Here is a 21,402-nt window from a genome sequence, read left to right on the forward strand (position 1 = left end):
CCTTCCCACAGTCTGCAAGGGAACATGAGCATTCCTCCATTCCACAGCACCCAGCACCAGCTGCTCTGACCAGCCACATGCCCGACAGACGCTGTTCCTTCAGCTCATTTCTAATTCTTCTGAAACACGTTCCCGACTCTTGTCCCATGGTTTTTGCTCCTCTCACTGATTTGACCCCCATGGAGGCACACAGGGATCTGGCTTGGCCATGTGTGAGGCAGAGCCCAGGCTGTCTGTCCATCCTGGCCTTGCCTCTGAGGCTGACAGAGCTCCAGGACTTTGTGCTGGTGGGACGTCACTGCCAACCAGCCAGTTCTGGAGGGCAATTCCTGCCTGCCACCAGGGCATGGACAGGGATGGGAGGCAGGAACACAGAGAGAGGAGGGTTAAATCCTACCTAAGTTGCTTTTAAGCTCTAGAATGGAAAAGGAAGAATTAACACCCAAAGGCTGGGGGACACCTCACAGACACCTCAAAGACTCACAGGACTGCAGGACTGGGAGGTGACCCTACACACAGAACTCCAAAACTGGCAGTAGTCCTTAGTGACCAAAAAATTAAGAATCCCCCCAAATGTGGGCTCTTTTACAAGGTCCTGAACATATTCTGTGAGGTCAGCAGCTCTCCAGCTGAGCTCAGCTGACACGAGCCAGCTCTCTTTGCAGAGCTGAAGCTGGTTTTCATCCAGGGAAATGGAAAAAGGACCCCAGGGAGGATGAGCTTGCTGGGGCGGGAGCTCATGGAAATCCAACGTAAACAAACTAACAAGTTTTACTGAAAATTATTAAAATCAGGAATGTATTTGGAATCCTATTTGGGCTTGTTTTAACAAGATTTAATCTTTGGAGGCTAAAACTATTCAACAGCTTCTTTTTACATTTTGTCCAGAGATGACTTTCGAAGGCCATTAGAAACAAGTCCTTATTAGGGGAAGCAGTTGTGTGGTGCTGGGGAAGGTCAGCGAGAAGACAGAAGATGAGAAAAACCCTGGTCTCAAGGCAAAGAGGAGTGAACAGAGACAGGCACTGGGCAAGGGGGTGCCAGGCTACCCAGGCAGCCACCAGCAGGCTTAGAACGGATGGAGAGGTACCTCCAGGTACTCAAGCTGCAATGTTTGAAACACCACACAGTGCTACAGACCCAGGTCTGGGCTGAACGCTGAGTAACTGGCTATTTCCCAAGTGGAACACTGTGTGTATGAGACTGTCATGACTGTTCCCCCTCAGGCACAATGAGAGTTCTCTCTTCTTTCCAGCCCTTTTAGGCTGAGTTTGATGTGGGACCATCCAGCCAGGAGTGTGCAGGCACAGAGCCTGGACAAAGCCCGGCAAGAGAAGGCTCTCACTGGATTATCACCACTGCTCAGCTGCCACCGGCGCTGCCACCGCTGCTGTTTATGGTTCTCACACTATTTGGAAGATAACACTGAGAGAAAGTTTGCCAACAGAATCATAAATAATTGAGAGCTGCAGCAGAGGAGGCTGGAGGAGAATGGGGAGGGCTTAACAGCTGAGCTAACACAAAGCAAACCCGGCGCCGAAATGGGCAACACAAACCACAGAGTTGCTCTGAGTTTTGTTTTTCCCAACTCCATGCTCTAAGTGTCATTCCCTGGGGAGTTCGTATTTTGTAAGGCAAATAACTCCCCCTCATCCCCAAGGAACTGAAGGGAAAATATTTCTTTTAGGGAAAAACACATTTTAGACAGTGAATTTGAATCTTAGGCCAAATACAGGTTGATAAAACCTGAGGTGTTAGACTCCAGACACCTGCAATCCCCATTCTCCTGGCCCCAAAACTGCTTTGTGCTGCAGGAACAAGGACTAAATCCCAATGAGTTCCTAGAGGAGACAACAATAACTTAGAAAGGCAAAACAGAGAACTGCATTCTGCCTATCAATTAGTGTTGAATACATATAGAACTTCTCCTTTGGTTTTATTGTATCCGGTGCTGTTTTTATTTGTCCTTTGAGAAGTTTCAGTTTCAGACTTGAGATCCAAGCTGGCACACACAGAGCACAGATCACCTCAAACAAGTGCCACTGACCTTTGCCACTATGATCTGATAGGAAACTGCCCTGGGCTCTCTCCATGGATCCCTGGTGAGCCCATCTGAAACCTGCTCTGATGATAAACCCAGCCCCAAACCAAGCAGGTGTGACAACAGCACATCCAGGAAGTTTGTATGTGTGCAGCTCCACCAACACCACAGGTGAGAAGCAAAAGGAAGGGGAAGAAAATGGATCTGTGGGGGCAAAGGGTATTTTCTCACCTCTGTGCACCAACAAGTCTTACGGAAGGCGCACTGGCAAACACAAAGAGCCCAAGTATTTTTCAACCCAAGGAAGATCAGGGAGAGAGGATGATTGTACCTGTCTGAGCAGGAAGGAGACAACGTCCGTGGACTCCCAGTAGCTGGCGTGGAAGAGGTGAGGCAGAGCCACTGTCGGGAAAGCCGTCAGGGCGTCGGGGCAGTACAGCGCGTAGTCGATCCGTTTGGTTCCCCACCACTTGGCAGCAACTACAGAAGCAAAACACTCATTCAGACAAAGGGGGTTCACAAAGGGCATTTCAGGGCTCTGGCTCCTCGCTCCAGGTATGCCAGGAGGCTGCTCCCTGGCTGGTCCTGCTGCTCCAGGGGAACAACCGACCCAGGGCTTGGTGTTTGCTCACTCCAAGGGAGGAACACACAGCCACCAGCAGTGAGCTCGCCCTTGTTTAAGCAAAGAAGAAGGCACTGGAGGGCAGGTTAACTGGCTGTCAGTCCAGACCCCAGGGAAGGGGCTCAAGGCTCCTGTGCAATGACCCAACACATAAAGACAGCAATGCATCTCCCTGGAGCTGTGGGAGGAAGGATGGGTTTGCTCTGTCTGTTTCTGGCCCTGCTTCCAACTCCTTCAGCTTTCACCAGGGAATTGCATCCAGGTATTGGCCACACTAGAGAGGACTGAATACTGGGAATCCATATGGGATGCTAAAAGGCACCACAAGGCAGGGAATACAGCATGTCCTGACGGGACTGGCAGTCCCCAACAAATCCTTATTGCCCTGCTGGGCTACAAAGTTACAGGCAAACGAGATGTGCAGCCCAGCCTTCCCAGGGGCACAGCCTCTGTGGTGGACAAGACAAGTATCTGGGAGTATTGGGACTTCATTGCATGGGGGACTGAAAAATGCACTGGGATTTTGTGGGGGGCAGGGATACAAACAAAACAGACAGGTTTCTCCCTCAGGGAGCCAACAGCTCACACACAAGTGTCTGACAGCCACCCTTCACCCCAGGACACCCCCACACCTCAGCTGCCCTGAACTCTGCCCACGTGCCCATCCCATCCCATCCCAATCCCTGGACATGAGCAGGTCTCAGTCCGAAGCCTCAGACCCCAAAGCCATGGGCTGCTTTCCCAGCAGCAAAGATTCCTCAATGCCTGTGCACTCCAGCCCAGAAAAGCAGCCAAAGAAAGAGAAGATGGAGATCAAGAGGGCAGCAGAAGAATTTTGCTTGTGTTTGCATGCAGGATGCAAGCTGGGGCTTTGACAAGGGCTTCCTCAAGCTTGGTTTGTCTCTGTGACAATGTTCCCTTTTTAAGGATTTCCAGAAAAGCTGCCAGGTTTAAGGTATAATCCAACACACCCCTCTGCAAAGGGAAATCTGGCTGGTGATGAGCACAGATGCTGAACTGAAAAGATGGATCCACCAACTCCTTCCAGAGACCTGCACAGAGTTCCCACCACAGCAAGTGCAGAGGGATATGGATTCAGCACATCCCCACAGCCCAGCCCTGGCTGTGCCAAGTGCCAGGCCACCCTCATCCTGATAGTCCCTGCTTTTCTGAAGAGCCATGGGAAGGAGGAGCAAGGTTTGACAGATCAACATGGCTTTTCCAGAGCTCACAGGCACCGCCTCGCAGCCACTTCTGATTCCCTGCCTTCCAAACTGACAGCTCCTGGTCATGTCCCAACCTTTCATTTCTCATGCAAGTCCAGTCCCCAGCTTGGGTAATTTCAGATTCTTTACAGGAAGCAGACAGGATGGACTCTTCCATGCTCAAAAGACAGCGGTGGAGGCAGAAGCGTTGTCCCCTCAGCTCTGCCCAGAAGAATTCCTGCTCCTGCCAAGTTGTTAGCGGTGTTATGATCGATCTTCAGGGCAAAGTGACAGAAATACTTGTTAAGATGCAATCAGAAACTGCAAGTGCCTCAGTGAAAGCGCAGAGATTGTTGTGACTATCAAATGAGAGAGGAGGTTGATAGGAGTGGATCTCTTCAGAATACCTGTCTTGATGTCCAGGTCTGGTATCCGAAGAGCACAGCCTGCAGCCCGGCTCCGTGGCCCTTTGAGCTTCCTTCCCTTGGCAGGGATTTCGTGTTTTTGCTGCCTACGCCTCCTGAATGAGGTTTGGGTAGGGGATTTATGAGGGAGGGCAAGTTGGGACAGAAGGCTAAACCCCTTACAATGATTAAGGTGGTGTTTGGTTTCTAAAAGGAAAAATAAAATGTGGGAAAAAAAAAAAAAAAGCAGAAATCACACATTATTATGGCACACACTGATTTCATTCTCCACAAACTCACGGTACCAGGGGAGCTGCACCCTAGGGAGGCTCCTGGGAGTGAGCCATGGTTTTGCAGTGCCCCTCCAACCTTCCTCCAGCTCTCCCTGGGGATAAGCATGGATCACATCCAACCCTCAATGCCACAGCTCCACGTTACCAGTGCACCAACGAGCTTGAGACCAAGAGCTGCAAAGGCAGAGCCAGAGCTCTGAGGACACTCGGAGTTGAGGGAAGGAGCCAGGACAGCCATGAGGCAGCCAGCACACGGGGACTCTTCCTCCCTGATCTCAGGATCAGACTTTGATGGCCATGTGGAGGAATAAATGACACAAAGCAGAAGTTGCACAAGGGGGGAGAGCATGGCGAAACCAGAGGTCAGTGTTGTGTGACCTGACCCTGCTGCAGCTCAGAACAAGATCTCTCCGTAGGACACACTGGCCTTGGGGCATCACCCTGGCAAAAACACCTCCCCACAGATCACCACTGTATGCCAGCCCAGCAGCTCCCCGTGGGTGGGAAAGCAGCACAAAACAAGCACCTTCTCCACCAGGAGCTGCTTCCCAAGCAGATTCCTATTTAGCAGTGCTTGACAAGATGTCAGGACAAGTAAAAGGACGCACGTGGGGAGTGCGGTGTCGGCTCTCGGATGCACTTGGAGCAGGAAAGCCTTGTTTGTCAGAGAAGGTATTTTAGTCCTGCTGCTGAGTGTTGCCTCAAACAGGGCAGCAGGTTACAGCAGCCCCTGAGCAGCACCCACAGACCTTCAACAACTCATACCTGCCTCCAGGAGCATTATTAACCTCAGCAATTAATTACGGAGGGAGTAATTCACAGCTCATGCCAGGAAGGTATCTAAATTTTTGACACCTTCTGGGAATAGAGTTTGGGCTGAAGATTTTCTCGTATGCATTTTTGGTTGGTTGGCTGGTTTTTTGGTTTTTGAGTTTTCAGCCTTTTTTTGGTCTGAGTTATCAGAGGTCCATGAGGACACAAAGTGTTCATCTCATACCTCAGCTGAAACAAAGAAGGGGCAGAGCCATTAACAAAGTCTGTTCTTCTCCACTGTATTAGTTAGGAAGTTACACAGGTCTTGGGAAAAATAATAAATAAAAAATCCCTTTTATTCCTCATTCTGCTCCAGGAAATGGGTCATAACTGACTGGGAGCTGCCCTGCAGGCTGCAGAAGAGCTGAATTTCTAATGCAAAGTAATAAATGTTCTGTTCTGAACCAACCTGTCCTTGCCTTTCAGCGTTACAGAGGGGCTTACTCATCCCTGTTTTTGTGGGCCACATTTGAGGGATCTGCCTCAAGCCACATCCTGCATTACCCATCTGGTATCAAGTGCTGATCCCGACCAGTTCTGCATGACTTACCATGGCAGCACAGAAGCATCCCTCTGGATTAACCCTCACCACACGCAACAGCCAAATGGTGCTCAGAGTTAGCAATTATTATCTTTTTTTAACAATTTATCACCAGCAAGGTCCAACATGCACAACACAGCCGTGGTCCCTGCGTAGCCATCAAATACATCACCTGTTCTTGCAGGGGATATGATAACACAGGGCACTGACTGTGGCAGAACCGGGCGAAGGCGCAATAATCCCAAGCTTTTGGTTATGGATGGGAAGCACCCCCCGGACAGACGGATGGACAGAAGCTGCTCGGCCCGAAGCGAGGTCTGAGAGCGGAGCCTCGGAGGGGTGCAACACTTACTGTTGGCTATGTTGGAAGCAGTGTAACTGTCTGCCATTCCTGAGACCTGGCTGGCAATGCTGATCTCACTGGCTCTCCGGAAGCCCCTGAACTGAGGGGCTGAAATGGGGGTGGACAGGGACGCGTTTTCCATGAAGACGGCACCATGAGACTGAACAACATCTGCTACAAAGTTGAAACAGGGAAATCAAAATATTAGACCAACAGACAGAGGCTGGGCAAGATGAACTCGGGGGAGAGGAAGGAAGCAAACAAAGCTGGAAGGTGCAAAAACCTTTCAGAACTGATTGGAATGAAACAAAAACACCCCACATTTCATTGGAGCTCTGGTTTGAAAAGAAAGCACACAGCACAGCAGGCAGAGACATGTGGCTGGAGGAGCAGTCTTTGATTGAGAGAAGCAAAGTAAGTAGCTCAAAAGCCAGATCCAAAGAAAAACCCAGGCAGACTTAATCAAGCAGCAATAACAAGCATGTGTCATACATACAGATGTGAATATACACAATTTTATATATTCACATTGAGACAAAATAACCAAGCTAAGGAAAACAACAAAAAAACAACCTTAGAAAGGGGGTATTTGTTTTCTTGAGATATTGAAATTTAAATTAATGTCTCCAAGATAGAAGCATTATTAAAAAACAAAAATCAAGAAAACATCTTCATGCCTGGCAGGGACTAAATCTGGACTTGTATTTTACTGCTGAAGGATACAGCCAACACTCGTTAATCTCGAGAAAGGGCTACTGAAGGGAGTCTGGTGCTGAGCACTTGTATCTCCCACTGGAGTCAGCAGATCAGGGAGCACTCAGGCTCTAAGAAAACAGAGCTTTTTTGGTACAGCATGCAGGTCTGGATTTTTAAATCCCAACCTGAGGTTTCCCAAGTTAGGCCAAACCCCTTAGTACACGAATACAGAAAGGAGGGTTTAAAATCATGCTCACACAGACCTTATATACGGATGGGAGGCAAAAGGACCTCAAACACTCAGGAGTGGCAAAATGAGAGATGCTGAAAGTCACACTAAAATCTCTGCATTTCAGTTCTCTCTCTGTAACAGGGCTAAGAGCATCCACCCCTCTGGATGCTGTGAGGCCGAATTAACTGGGATATCCCAAGCTCCTGCAGGGCAGAGGTTTGTAATGCCAACACCAGGTACTCACAGCAGGCAGCACCAGTGTGGCATTAACATGCAAAAGCAAAGCAATTCATTATGGTTTTATGGTTGCCCATCTCTGCTGCACTTGAGGAGCAGCACCTGAATTTATTCCCAGGTATCAGACAGGAGATACCAGAAAGAACATGAGCACATTACTCCCACACACCAACATCCTCCACCTATTCCAGCCTGTTTAGATATCCCTGGATTTAATCCTGGCACATGGCTGACACAGGGCATTGTTTTAGCAACTGGGTTCTTTTAATATCAATCTTTTTTTGCTTGAGGCTACTGATTTCCTCCCTCCGATCTCTCCGTTCGCAGCAGCAGCGTCTGTGCCCACACAAATCCTGCTGCAGCCGAGGGAGAGGGAATGTATGAAGCAAAAAAATGTGTGGCTAAGTGTCAGTAAAAGAGTTCTGTTCTCTGCAGGGAAAATCAGGCCACAAGCTGCTCTGTGTAAAAGCTTTGTGGACTGTGAGATCTGAGCCTTAGCAGGAGCCTGACCTGATGATGAGCTGCACACACAGCCCACGTTGTGCCTCAAAGGCCATTAGCAGCATCACTTTCTCAGCACTTTCCCCCTCTTTCTGCCTTGCTTCAAGCTGCTGGCTGTCAAGGCTGTGACCAGGATCCACAACCCAGCCAGTCCCACCAGGCCAGTGCTGTTTTCTGACTGTACAAAGCACCAGCACAAGCAAGAAGAGACAATTCAAGTGGAGAACAGGAGCTGCACTGAACCCCACTAAGGTCTCAAGGGTAAAGGGTCTCATTCCCTTTGCTGGAGGACCTGAACAACCCTCTCTTCTCTGGTCATCCCTCCCTCTCTGTTCTCTTGCTTGTGAGAGCCTCCTGTGCTCCTGCTCTTGTGTTGCCAAATGAGTGCCCCAACACAGGTGATGACCATCAGCTTCCCTGAATCCCCCTCAGATGCAAGGAGAGGTTTGGCTTTGTCTGTGTCAGGAAAAATGCCAGATTCAGGTTTAACCACCAGAGAAACCTGAACTTCCTTCCAATCCCTTAACCTAAAGCACCTGTGGCTTGAATTAGGAAGACAAGTTCAGGAGAAAAGGCTGGGCCCAGCATGGTCCTGCCTGGGGTGGTCATGGCTTTGACTCCATTAGCCCATCTTCATTCAGCTCTGCCTGAACTTCAACTCCTTTCTGAGAACTCAGAAAGTGAATAAAGGAAGAAACAGTGGGATTTTGGGCTTCCTGTTTTTTAGCCAATCTTGTTTTTCTGGGACCAGGGATTTTGGAATACAAAGAATTCGCAGCAAATGCACCCAACCTCAACAGCCCTTCCAGCCCCATTCTGGTGCCATCAGAGGAACAATTCCCACTCCCGTTAAAGCTTGAGGTGTTTTAGCATCACTGAACTGTGCAGTTCAGCACTGCCTGCATTGGGGGCAGGACTCTGCTCTGCAGGGGATGAGGTGCCACCCGACAGCAGCGCTCCCCTGCTCCTGCCCACTCAGGTTGCTCTCGTGCTTTTCCCTTTCCCCAGGCTACACACCCTCTGTCCCTGAGAAAGGCCAGGAAAAGGCAGGGCAGGAAATGTGGAGAAAAACCTGTTTTATGCATTACAACCCCCTCAGAAAAGCTTCCTCCACACCAAAGCTGCAGTGACAGCAACTTCCAAAGAAAATCCTGAGACCTGACTTGGAGGAAGAACCCACAAACCTAACAGCATATTTCCTGAATTCATGGATTCTCTGCACCACCTCCCTTGTGCAGCAGTTTTGAAACCAAGGGGGCTTTTTTGGGGAGTGCAGTGACCAGGGTGGGATGTCACATATGCTGCCACGCTGGCACAGACTGACCCCAGCACCTGCAGCCAGGTGCTCCTAATGGGAGCATGAGAAGTCTCCTGCACTGCAGAGGTGCATCCCCAGCCACAGCTCAGGTCCTGACAGCCACGGGGACAGAGGTGTCCTTGTTTACTGCACTTTGTACTGTGACTCAGGGCTGACTCAGGGCCACTGCACCAGAGCGAGGAAGAGGAGCCTGGCTGGAGCAGTGCCCTGAGCACCCTCCCAGCAAAGCACCTGCTGGAACCACATGGCACAACCCATGCCACGACCCAAGATTTAACTGCACTTCCAGGGGAGTGGACGTGGGAAGCCAAAAAACTTTTGGTTTTGGCCTACCTAAGAATCTTTAATACTCATTTTGATACTGTGCTCTCTCGCTTACAGACTCATTTCTCAGCGTTCTTATAAGGGAACAGCCCTGAGCCATCCTCTCAGGCAAGTCCTTGGGGTACCTGAATGACAGATTTTGAGATGTGCTATTTGGGGACTGAGCTATTGCACCAAAGCGGGAAGTACTGAAAGCAATCAAAAAATATGCACGGTTCAATAAAAACAAAAAGACTGAAAAATACAGAAAAGCCAGCCAGCTGCTCAGCACAGGCCAGGCCCTGCTTGCACTGGAGTCACTGGTCAGTGCTGGGCACTCTGCAGTCACCGCCCTGAGATCAAGAGCAACAGATTTCTGTTGTCCACGAGTTCTTGTGAGTTTGGAAATCTCCTGCAGTCCAGTGGCTGAACTGGGATTCAGCACTTGCTACACTCTCATCAAAAATTGCTTGGACATGCTGTGCTCTTAACCCACAGTGTGAAAAACAGAGAATCATAGAATCCTGTAATGTTTTGGGTTGGAAGAGACCTTAAAGACCATCTAATTCCAACCCCCTGCCATGGGCAAGGGATGCTTCTGCAAGCTCTGTCCTGACCACAGGCAGTATCAGCTCACAGTGAAATGGCATTTCATCAGCGACCTCCAAAGCAATCAACCAATAGTACCAGATCCTTTCCCTCTGCTCTGTCACAGAACCTCACAGCACAGGCAGCACGGCAACTGCACACCTAAAAATCCTCTCCACCTTCAGGAGACAGAGGGAGAGACCACCTGGAAAACTCAGCAATGTTGCTGTGCTGTATGACCACATAACAGCCCAAACTGCTCAGGGACAGTGAGGGTCAGCTTGTTAAAGACAAACAGGGCAGCAGAACCTGGCTCTCAATGCAAAACACCAAGAAAGGAACGAGAACGGGCAAGTGAGACACGCAGGGAAGAAAAAAAACCAAAACAAAGGCAAGTCTCATCAAAATTGCAGATGTAGCACCAGCCACAATCAGAATAAATGAGGCCATGCAGCACTGATGATGGAAAATAAGGCAAAACAAATGCATCAAACTTTGCTTTTAAGGCAGGAGATGAGAAATTGATTTAAAATAACCAACACGCAGAGCCACCCTGGGGTCTGAAAGCCTCAGTGCTGTGTTCAGCAGAGCCACGAGGAGCGTCCAAACGTGAAATACTCAAAGGGACAAAATCTGGTGTGACATGGACATCAACTGGACTTCTGGGCACGGTGGCTCGTGGCTGCTGGGGAGCTGCACACTGCAGGACACCCTTTCCTGAGGGATCCTGCCCTTGGTGAGCACCACATGAGCAGCGTCACCTGGGACTGTCTCTGCCAAAGCCTCTTTCCAGCAGCACAGGCACCACAGAGGAAACCAGTCCATGCATGGCAGCAGCTCCCCTTCCAGCATCAACACCAGAATGGGACAGAGTTTATAATCCCAAGCCCTTGTGTCCAAAGTGGCTCTCCCAGATCCAGGCGTGATCCCCAGTGGTTATTCCGTGTGGCACAGCCTGAGACACAGCACGAAGATTTCAACTCCAGGAGGCAACAGTGTGATCTCCAAAAAAGGACCCCAAGAACCCAACACCACAGACAATACAAAAGTGTAGATTACACACACTCAGCACAACCAGCACTTTTATTGGAAACATCTTGCCAATTCAGTACGGGAACAGGGATACTTGTTTCCATGAAGCTGTCCTGGTGCTGGAGAGCACCCAGAGGGCTACTTTCCATGAGGAGGATGGGATTGTTCTGGATTGTCTCAACTAGAAGCAGATGGGGAAAAAAAAACATAACAGAAGGACAAAGAACAACAGACATGCGGCCACAAAGTGTTAAACATACAAACAGTTACACCCCAGCACTTAATTATGAGTCTTCAATGAACAGACAACCTTCAAATAGAGTAAAAGAAACAAAACAGGGGTGATTTCCAAACAGACCAACATCAGAGATTAACTGGGAGCAGAGGAGAACACAACGATGGCATTTCAACAACAAAAGGGAGGCATCTTCACCCCCTTCTAAGCCAAATCCATCAATACACAGCAGATCCAGAGAAATCTTTTTTACTATGCGTGGAAAAAAATATGCCGTAAGGGAAGAATCAGACTCACAGCCTACACAGTGCAAAGCACAGGAGTACGCAGGGATGTGAGTTTGATTTTACTCTGCAAGTTCACTGAAATGAAACAGGGACCAGCATTTAGTACAGATGGGAAAATGGGGGAAAAAACAGCCTGAGAGGCTTTCTGAATTGTGAACTCCCAAAAAAGCTATGTGCATGAGGAGATGTGCACAAGCAGTGTGACACAAGGTTTTGTACAGAACCAATTATAATTGAGCACCTGGATTTTACATGATCAGCAGAACACACAGCTTAATTATAGCAGCAATTAACTTTTCTGGAGTGCCCTCCAGTGAACACTAACTTCAGGAGCAGCTTGGTGAATCATGGTTAGTCCTTCTGGGTAGTGTGTCCATCGCAACACTGAGTCTAATGGAAAGGAATGGCCTGTTACTTTCTGATAAGAAAATGAAGAGGCTTTGTCTTACAGGAAAAGAGAATTTAAAGCTGGTTTTTGTCAGTTTTATTCATCAAGGCAGAGCAGTATCTCTTAAAATAACAAGGCTCAGACCTGGAGGTTTTGCAATCACTCTGCCCTTCTCACAGAAGAGCTAATTGCCATTTAACTTCACTGCATAGCAAGTGTCTCTCCAAATACAGCCAACTCAGAGGTCCAGGGAGGCTCTAATATTCCTGCTGCTGTCCAGAATGATAACCAGAGCACAGGTTTAGTATCAATGGGGCCTCTACCTCTGGGTTCAGTGAGAACAGGGGCTTTGGGATGTATTTAAGAAAAAGAAGGTAAGATGTTTAGCTGTCATTTTTTTGTAATAAGCCCCTTGCAGCTGATACCTAGAATACACCCAAAAAGCAAATTGCTTTTCAAGTTGCTATAGATTCCCTGAGCTGTTGTAACTGGCCTGGGTACAAATGCAGTTGTGGGTGGATCCATTTTTAAAAGTGTTGCAGCAAGATCTTGGCTAAATTTGACAAGTGAGTGGGGCCTGCAGAAAGCATTTTATTCACTTCATTAAACATGGGGTTTAGTTTGTGCCCATTTAACAAATCAGACTTCTAGACTGAGCAATTACAATCTTTAAAGGCACTGATACATAGAAGACCACTTCTTTGGATTTTCAACTTTAAAATTATTTAGAAGATCACCAGAATTATCCAGCTCTAGATATACAGTCTTCTTCATTTAGCCCTGCATGATTCAAATATTAAGACAAATAGGATGCAAACAAGTAAATCATCTCATCATCTCACTGTAGACTCTGCTCCTTCCAGTCTTCACTGGCCTTCCAAGTCCTAAATTCTGCCAACTCAGTTGTGTTTCATTCACTCTCAATCACAAGCACCAGCCTGGGTGTAGAACAGAGGCCTTTACAGAGAGGTCACCACCTGATGACCCTCAGCAGCTGGAGGCCCTTGTGTGACAAACAAAGGGCACATGGGACACAAGGCACTGATTTCATTGGAAGAAAATTCCTTTTCTGGTAAATCAGGAGCAAGGCTAATGCTACAGGGCCAATTCTCTTTCTCACCATTCCCAACTGTGTGGATAACTTCATGTAAAATGTGGCTGTAACCCCTTAAACAGCTAATGTGGATCCAGAGGGACTTACCCAAAACAGCAGAGTTGCCATCGCCCAGCGGGAACCTCTGGTACCGGGGAATACTGAAGGGGGGCAAAAGGTAAAACTTCCTCTCCAAAAGAGGCTCGAGGCGTGAAGCAGATGGGTCTGCAGGGTGGAACAGGTTATAGACCTGCTGACAAGCTGGTCTGAGCTGAAAGACTAAAAAGACAAAGAAAAAAAATCCCTCAAGTCTCAAAATATTACTTGTTAGAATATAGTAAATATTTGTCTCTGAAAAGGACAACTGTCGGGTTACAAAATTGCAAAGGATTTATCATCTCCCTCATCTCCCAGTTCAGTCAACTGAAACAAGTTATTACAATGTTTACAGACTCAAGAATTATCCAGTACTTTTCATGTTTGGAAATCATGTAATCGGTGGTGCATAGAGCACACAGAGATCTGCTTCTTTACGGTGCAATAAATATGATACAGAAATGTTTGGCTTTAACCAGATTCCTGCAATTGCAGCAGGAGGTGCTTACACCACCCACCAAGGGAGCAGTCTGCATCAGGACTTACTGTCAAGAGCTGGAATTACAGTTTTCCGCAGTGCAAGCACCAGACCCAAGGGAGAACCAAAGAGGAAGAAGTCGGTGATCTCAAAGTCAAACTTCCCAATATTTCCTCCATCCAACATTGTGGAGCTGCTGGATCGCCTGGATGTGGGGTCGTTTCTCAGGACACTAGAATGTAAACTGGGAGAAGAACAGAAAATAAAGTCAGAATTTTATTCTGTGTTTTCATAATTAAAGCCTGGATTAGTGATTGACAGCGGATATAATTTCTATCTCTTCAGTGAAGGAACTGTGCTAATCAACCCACAATGACCCCATTGCACTGGCATAATTTAGATGTACAAATGCAAGCTTCAAGTGAGTTCATTTACACACCATCTCCTCAAAATGCTTTTTCTTTAAGGAGTTAAAATTTTGGTTGCTGCTACTGTATCAAACGTGTCCAGCTTTTCCTCCTTCTTTCAGGTGCCAAATCTGTTCGACAGATTCCACCTCTGTGGTGGAAAAAATGTTTGCAAAATTCCATCTCTGTGTAGTGCAGGCTGGGCAATGCACAGGTTTAACACAGAGATTTAAATTCACATTTTCCTTGGACATTGAAGAAGCAGCAGCAGGAACACTTAGGTGAAAATGCTGGGAATCCACCCCCACGTTAGAGAGAGTTGCTTCTTTACAGTCTAGATCTGGGAATGCAAAATGACAGATGTGTAACACTGATAACCTGGTTCACAAAAGGCTTTCTGGGATGCTTCTGTTCCCACCCAAAAGCACGAAGCTGCAAATTCCTTTGCTCTCCAGGCTGTACAGATTCCAGTGGCAGCTGTAGTGGGTTGTCTCATTATAATTAGAAGCAGAGAGCTGAAGGCAGTACCAGCAGTGCCTTTAAGAGGGTGTTTGCAAACACTTTAAAAAGCATCAGAACAGGTTCTATAAAACATGTAGGAGAAATGGATCCCGTAAGAGTTGGGTTGGATAAAGAATTTACTGGCCTGGAGTTGGGAATGACGCAAATCCAACAGTCTCCTGCCAGCTCTGTGGCCCCAAAACAAAACCCTGGGTGGTGACCAGCACTTGTCACATCCTCATGTGCAACAGCTCTGGCTCATCATGGCCACTTCTGAGGGCACCAACACTCCAGCACTGCTGTGATCCCAAAACAGGGCTGTTCTTCCCCACCATCCTCAGCACCAGAGCAGTTGCTCACAGACCCCTCAAGACACAGCCACTCAGCCCAGGAGCAGCTGCAAACGCTCACACTTTTGGGGAAGAAAACCGGGCTTCACGCAGACTTTGCCTTCCTGCCACAGCAAATAACACATCATGCCAGAGACAGCTCCTCTGCTGAACGCCATTCCCAAAGGATGCTAAACCTCCGCCTGCTCCTGCTGCGCTGTCATGTTCCCTCTGGAGCTGCACACACGCACATGCACGGCTCTGCTCTCCCAGTTCCCAGCCAGGGAATGATAAGTTACTTATGCCAGACACACACACATCACGGGGAGTCAAAACAGTGGTGTCAAATGCAGGAGGAACGGGAGGTTACAGCAGTGACAGCTAAAACGAGCCTGTTCCTGTTCCTGTGATGCAAACGAGCCTGCCTGAGATCACAGTGCTGAGCTGCAGAGCCCTGAAACACATCTGAGAACAAGCCACCTTCGGTGGAGCTACAATTGCTTTAGCTAACAAGATGAAATGCATCAAGTTTGCTGTGTGTGAGGAATGCAAAGTCATTTAGGACACGCTCAGCTTTGCTGAAGGGAGGGTGACAGCGACGGGATTCCAACAAAGGCACCAGAGGAAAAGCTATCCCGACAGCAGGATGGGTGCAGGGGATTTTGGTGTATTCCATACAGCTTCCCACAGCATCTCTTCGTGGGGAAGGGAAGAAGCAGAGCAGGCACAGCACTGAGCAATTTGGGCAGCTTCTCTCCTTTTGCCAGGAACTTGGTATCGTCTTTTCATCAACAAAAGAAATGAGAGCCAAGGGGAACTCTGGATCCATCATGCTCCAAGCAACCTACAGTGCCCTGTTCTCCCTTTAAAAAGCAGCAGATGTACTGTGTGCATTAATTAAACAAGAGCTTATGGATTTCTGAAGCAAATCAACTCATTTACAATAATACAAGTACAGCACAGCCAGAAATAATGTAGTTGTGCAGAAGGACTGAATTTAAAAATAAATGTGTGATTGTAATCTCCAGATGCTGCTCTGGCTTGCTGGGCATTATCCCAGAGAAGTGGGTAGGTCTGATACATGAATAAAAATGAGTGTCTTTGGCACAGGCTGAAATCTGCAGTGGGCACGGACAGAAAGGTCCCTGTTTGCCAGGCTGCCCGTCTGCCGAGCCCAGGAGGAAAACTTGGCTCTGTTCTGCCAACCTCCTGCTCGAAGCCACGTCACACTAGGGCTTGGTTTTTGCATGGGAAAAAATCATTCCTTGGTGGCAGAGGCCAACAGGGCATTCTGCTGGTGCTGGCTGGGAGAACAAGGTCCAGGGACGGGCGTGGGAGCGACGTCCTGCTGACATACAGGAGGGGACGAGTGAATCCCTGCTCCTCAGCCTCCCCTGCACCACAGAGCTGAGTGAGAGACATGCAGAGAGAGCTGCTACTGCAGCTTCAACCTGCCCCTTTCCCTGAGGGAATCCTGGTCTTGAGTTCTGGGAAGAGCCAGACATTTTTAACCCAAGTTCTAAAGGGACATTTAAAAACACATAAAAACTCTTAAGAAGTAAAGATGCACCAATCTGTCACCCCACTGAATGCTGACAATTCTTGCCAGGGACCCACAAGTGCTGCATGTTGGGTGCAGGCACAGCCCTTCAGAGATGGAACAGGAAGGATCAGCACAAAGCTATTTGGAACAACAAACTGAGCAATCCATTATCCCCATCAGGCTCAGCACTTATTCTAAAATAGGTGTAAAAATGTATCAAGATGCCAGCCCGGTTTCCTTAACTGAGTCTGTGCCCCTGAGGTCAATAATGAGGAGGAGAATGAGCACATTTTTGCACGACTCATATTTTCTCCTGTGATGCAGGAGACTGTTTTGAGGAGGCAAAAACAAGAGCCTGATTGCCTTTTATTAACCTGCTGGAAATAGCCAAGAACCTTATCGTGGATTTTGTAAATGCAGCTGTCTTTCTGAATACCCTATCTCTGTGCACCAACAACATTCACTTCGACACCTTCTCTCTCCTATAAATCATTTACAAAAGGGCCCTGATGTGGCAGGACAACAGAAGTCCCTGTGCTGAAGAAATGACTCCAAGTAGTGATGGAGGGGGAGAAATGCAGGAGAAGCCTTCAGCTCAGCATAGGGCAAAAGGAGCAGCCTTGGACGCAGCTGCAATGCAGGTAATGGGGTTTGCTGTGGGGGACACTGCTCCCCACTTCCTGGGACATGAGGGAAGAGGGATTAAGAACATATTTACTGCAGTTCCTCCAGGCCTGCAGGAGAAAAACGTCTGGGCTGTCCAGTTCCAGAGGCTGAAGAAGATGATTCAGCCAGAAAAATCCTCTGGATTTACAGAAATAATCCCTGAATGACCAGTGGCCATGGACAGACTGCTGTTAACAGACACATTCTGAAAGTCCATTTGAAAAAGCTTGAAAATGTGATACTGGGGGCTTCAGCAGTGACTAACAAATTTGAGATGTGCCCTTGGTGAAATGAAGCAGCCCTGGCAGGGGACAGAATAACTCAAGATCAGGTTTCAGAGATGCTTTAAAATTAACAATGCTGGCTTCCCAGTTCTGCTTCAGCGAGTTCCCTTACACGATTTCTCCATTTGCTTTCTGACCTCCATCCCACACTTGCAGCACAGCAGAGAAGCAGTTCCCTGACTGCCTTGGCTGTCACACGACAGCTCAAAGGGCTTCTTGCCATTGCAACACTGATGCAGTACAGAAGCTGGATTCTCTCAGTACCACTCAGCAAGACTGCTGTTAATTTTATTTGCATATACAACACACTGAAATCGATAACCCTCTAATCTAAATTGTTTTCCTCCACCCTGCTTATCACAGGAAGACAAAGCAACACTCAGGTTCCACAGATGCACCACCCTCAGCTCCAGGACACTGCTGGATCTGTTCCTTCCAAATCTTAAATCTTACCTTGAAAGAAAGGCTTGATGTTGCTTTATCGTGTCCAGTTCATAGGTGGATGAATCACTCCTTTTTCGTGGCAGCTGCTTCTTTGGATCTTCTCCGTTGCTACGAGGAATATCAATGTTGCTCCTGCTGAGGTGTCTGCTGGCTTCCAGATTAGAGCCACTGGAACAGTGGCTGTTGTTCACTGTTATTCCAGGAGACAGAAGGTCGGTATCCTGGGATTTGAAGTATATGGATTTAGCTGAATTAAGAATACACCCACATTGTAACACCTCCCTCCTATCCTCCTTTCCCCATTTACCCCAAGATCCAGTTGAGGCCAATACAGAATCTCAGGCTCAACCACTCCCTCACACTTCACACCAGAGGCTGAAACGTCCCTGTTTAGAGCAAACACATCCAAACTGACACCCATATGCACCTTAAGACATGTCTGCCATTGATAAGGAATAGTCTTTGTTGTTTCAGGAGATCCTTACTAAAAACAGGGTCCATGGAGGAACTGGGAGCCAGCATTACCTGGACGCTCACAACGCTCCCTCGCCGACTGCTGTTCTGGCTCTCGGACACGGTCTGATTGCTGTAGCATAAGGCATCAAATCCCAGGATCCCTCCAACACAGTCCCCTACCAAGCAGACCTGAGACAGGCAACAGAAGCAGGGGAGGAGAAGGAGGAGAAATAAAAAGGAAATTTAAAAAAAAGTCCCTTGACTTCAGTTCAGAACTAACGGTTGGACAGAGCGCTGGATTACAGCCAGACAAGCTGGAGTAACAGGATGCCCGTAACTGTTCAGCCCATGAAATCTGTCATTGCCTGCAGACTCCCATTCTCTCACACAGCTCAGGTGTCCTGGCAGTCCCTACCAGCCAACTGGAGTGACAGGACAGTAACACAGAGCTCTGATCCCGTTGCTAACTCAGGAAACCAAGCTGGATCTCCCTTGCCAGCTATCCGTGCTAGCTCAGGAAAGCTTCTGCCCATTTGTATCCCGAGGGGATAACACTGTCCTGCCTCTGAAGGTATAGGCAGGCAGGCACAGTAAAGCACCAAGATGCCTGGGCAGGAGAGGGCTGGCTGGGAAGAAGCTCAGGATGGATAAACCACGCTACAGCAGTGCAGTGTGACAGCTCCTCCAATGTCTCTGCTCTCGTGGGGCTGGGGAGTCACTTTGCTCAGAGGTGTGAGGCTCAGTCATGCTCTTTATGGGGTGCAGCAGCTGCACAGTCTCAAAAAATAAACCCATAGGTGCAACAGCTCCAGCACGAGCTGCTGAAGGTCCTTTAAAGCCAGGAATGCTTAAACAGCCTTGGTTTGCAATGGGGAAGAGACCATGTTTAGTAACAAAGGCAGCATTCCTGCTCGGGCAAGGTGTGTCACACTGAAACCTGATTAACTTCAATGCTTTGGAGCTTCATTTCTGAACACAAACTCAGACTGCTTTGAATCCCAAAGATTCAGGACAGTGCACAAGCACTAATCTCTCCCTCTCAGAAAGAAAGAAATGGAAAGCACAACACTTCCTTATTGCAGCCCAACACTGCCATGCTTCCAACCCTCCTGAGACACTGAAGGCAAAGAGAGAATTTCAGAAGGAAATTGCTTCATTTGTTCTTCCTCTGGCTGTGGCCTGAGCAGCCCCTGGCTCACCTGGCCATTGAAGGAGGTGCCCTCCTGGGATTTGATGAACTCACTGTAGGCCTGGTTGGCTCTGACAATGACAGTGGCCACGGCTTCTTGGTACTGCGGGGAGGACGTGGCGAGCAGCGGGAGCGCAGCGAGGGGAATGTGATCCTGGCTGTTGGACAGGCAGCCCTCGTCATAACTGTATGGGCTGAGGCTGAAGAGGGCAAGAGACAGTGGGAATATGGGGAAAACAACTTGCAGACAGTAAAGTGTTGTTGTTCATAAAAAAAGCCTCAAGACAGGAAGGCCATTTATTCCTCTGTGAATGGGTGAGAGCTTAATAAATCTTTCCCTCCCATCAAACGTAAATCTTCAAGGACAACACACTTACGCTGACAGAACAACCCCCAGACAAGGAATTAAATCCTCAGTATTTATTGGATTAATTAGAATAAATCAATCTCAGAACTTGTGCTGCATGATTACCGTACTCACTCCAGCTAAGTATGAAATCGAGATTGAATGCCTTGCTGGTACATTAATAAATGCATTCTCAAAGCATGGCCAGAGCTTTCAGTGCTACATGCAGAACATCTCAGGGAAACAAATAAAACAAAACAAAACCCCCAAAAACCCCCACTCCATGATAAAACAGCATCAACTTACCTGGACACCAGGGAAAATGCTTCGGAGCAGATAGCTGGGCAAGGGACAAGTTTGATGGCAATGTGTCCCAGAGCAGCTGGGTAATGCACCCTCATCACTGTGTCAAACACAGTTGTGATGGTGTTGACATCCCCTTGCTTAGAGCTCTGGTCACCACTTCCTGAGTCCAGGATGTTCCCTCCATGGAGGACCAAGAGGAGGACATGGATTTTACTTGGCTGCATTAATGGCTGCACTGATTCATCCTAGGTGGGGATGGAAGAGAAACAGAAACACTCATTTTTCAAAGGGGGGACTTGCACTTCATTTATGGCAAATTAATTTGTGGCAAAGGCCATTAGATACACCAGAATACAACAGCTGAGAACCTGAGTACTCCTTCCAGGTCTCTTATCCTACACTTGTGCATGCACAAATGCACACACAGCCTCAGCCTGACTCGTCAGAAGCAGAAGGAATGCTGAAAGTCACAAAAAACCAACATAAAATTGTATCCAGGTAAAACATGGCAGCAGTAAAGACATTTCTTGTGTGTATTAGAGTGGAAAAATACAGAAATAAGAGATGGGTGTTGCTTTTTGTGGGGTGCTGAGCTGCAGTGAAACACATTCAGCAAAATTAACAAATGAGATCAAACAGGTCAGCAAGTGGCAAGTTACTGAGAAGTTGTGGGAAGATCAGTCATTGCATGTTTGCCTAACACAGAAGTTATAAATAAGAGTTCAGATTTGCTTAAACTGTTGCAAGAGAGGAACTGAAAAAAGTTGATGGCCCTATAACCCAAGGAATGGCCAGCACGTGGCTGCGAGACTGCTGCATGAGCACAGTGAGGGATTTTAATCTGGCTGCCCAGATGATTTGCTTCTTGTGTTGAACCAATTCCTTGCCTAAACATACAAGCTGTAATTTGGGGGAAGGAGGGAATTGTACCCTTATCATTAATGCCCTGCCAGAAGAGCTGTAAGCCCAATCCTGACACCCCAGGCAGGTACAAGAGCATCCATGTGCACATATTGTAACACAACAGAGCAGTAACTATTTTTAAAATCTATTTGCTACCAGGGCTTTCAGTGTCTACAGCTCCCACACGGACTCAAATCATCCATCCCACACCTCTGAGATCTGTGCAAACCCTCCTGTACCTGACGCCTGGGTTAGCAAAGACAACACCTGAGAACATCCTGA

General features: G+C 48.0%; 1 protein-coding gene across 6 annotated transcripts in view; it reads right to left on the minus strand.

Annotated features, from left to right (window-relative positions):
• The window catches only part of PITPNM2 (phosphatidylinositol transfer protein membrane associated 2), a 126,519-nt gene that overhangs the window by 8,658 nt on the left and 96,459 nt on the right, over positions 1–21,402 (minus strand). Inside the window, exons 11-20 of one of the 6 annotated variants that reach the window (XM_048323253.1) lie at positions 20,218–20,462; positions 19,576–19,765; positions 18,446–18,565; positions 17,930–18,141; positions 13,815–13,990; positions 13,281–13,451; positions 11,201–11,350; positions 6,272–6,436; positions 4,276–4,479; positions 2,373–2,521 (exon numbers count right to left, since the gene is read on the minus strand). In XM_048323253.1, the coding sequence (XP_048179210.1) occupies positions 2,373–2,521; positions 4,276–4,479; positions 6,272–6,436; positions 11,201–11,350; positions 13,281–13,451; positions 13,815–13,990; positions 17,930–18,141; positions 18,446–18,565; positions 19,576–19,765; positions 20,218–20,462 (1,782 nt within the window). The other 5 variants (XM_048323254.1, XM_048323256.1, XM_048323257.1 and 2 more) reach the window with 5 other exon arrangements.

This window comes from Corvus hawaiiensis, chromosome 18 (assembly GCF_020740725.1).
Source record: "Corvus hawaiiensis isolate bCorHaw1 chromosome 18, bCorHaw1.pri.cur, whole genome shotgun sequence".
NCBI lineage: Eukaryota > Metazoa > Chordata > Aves > Passeriformes > Corvidae > Corvus > Corvus hawaiiensis.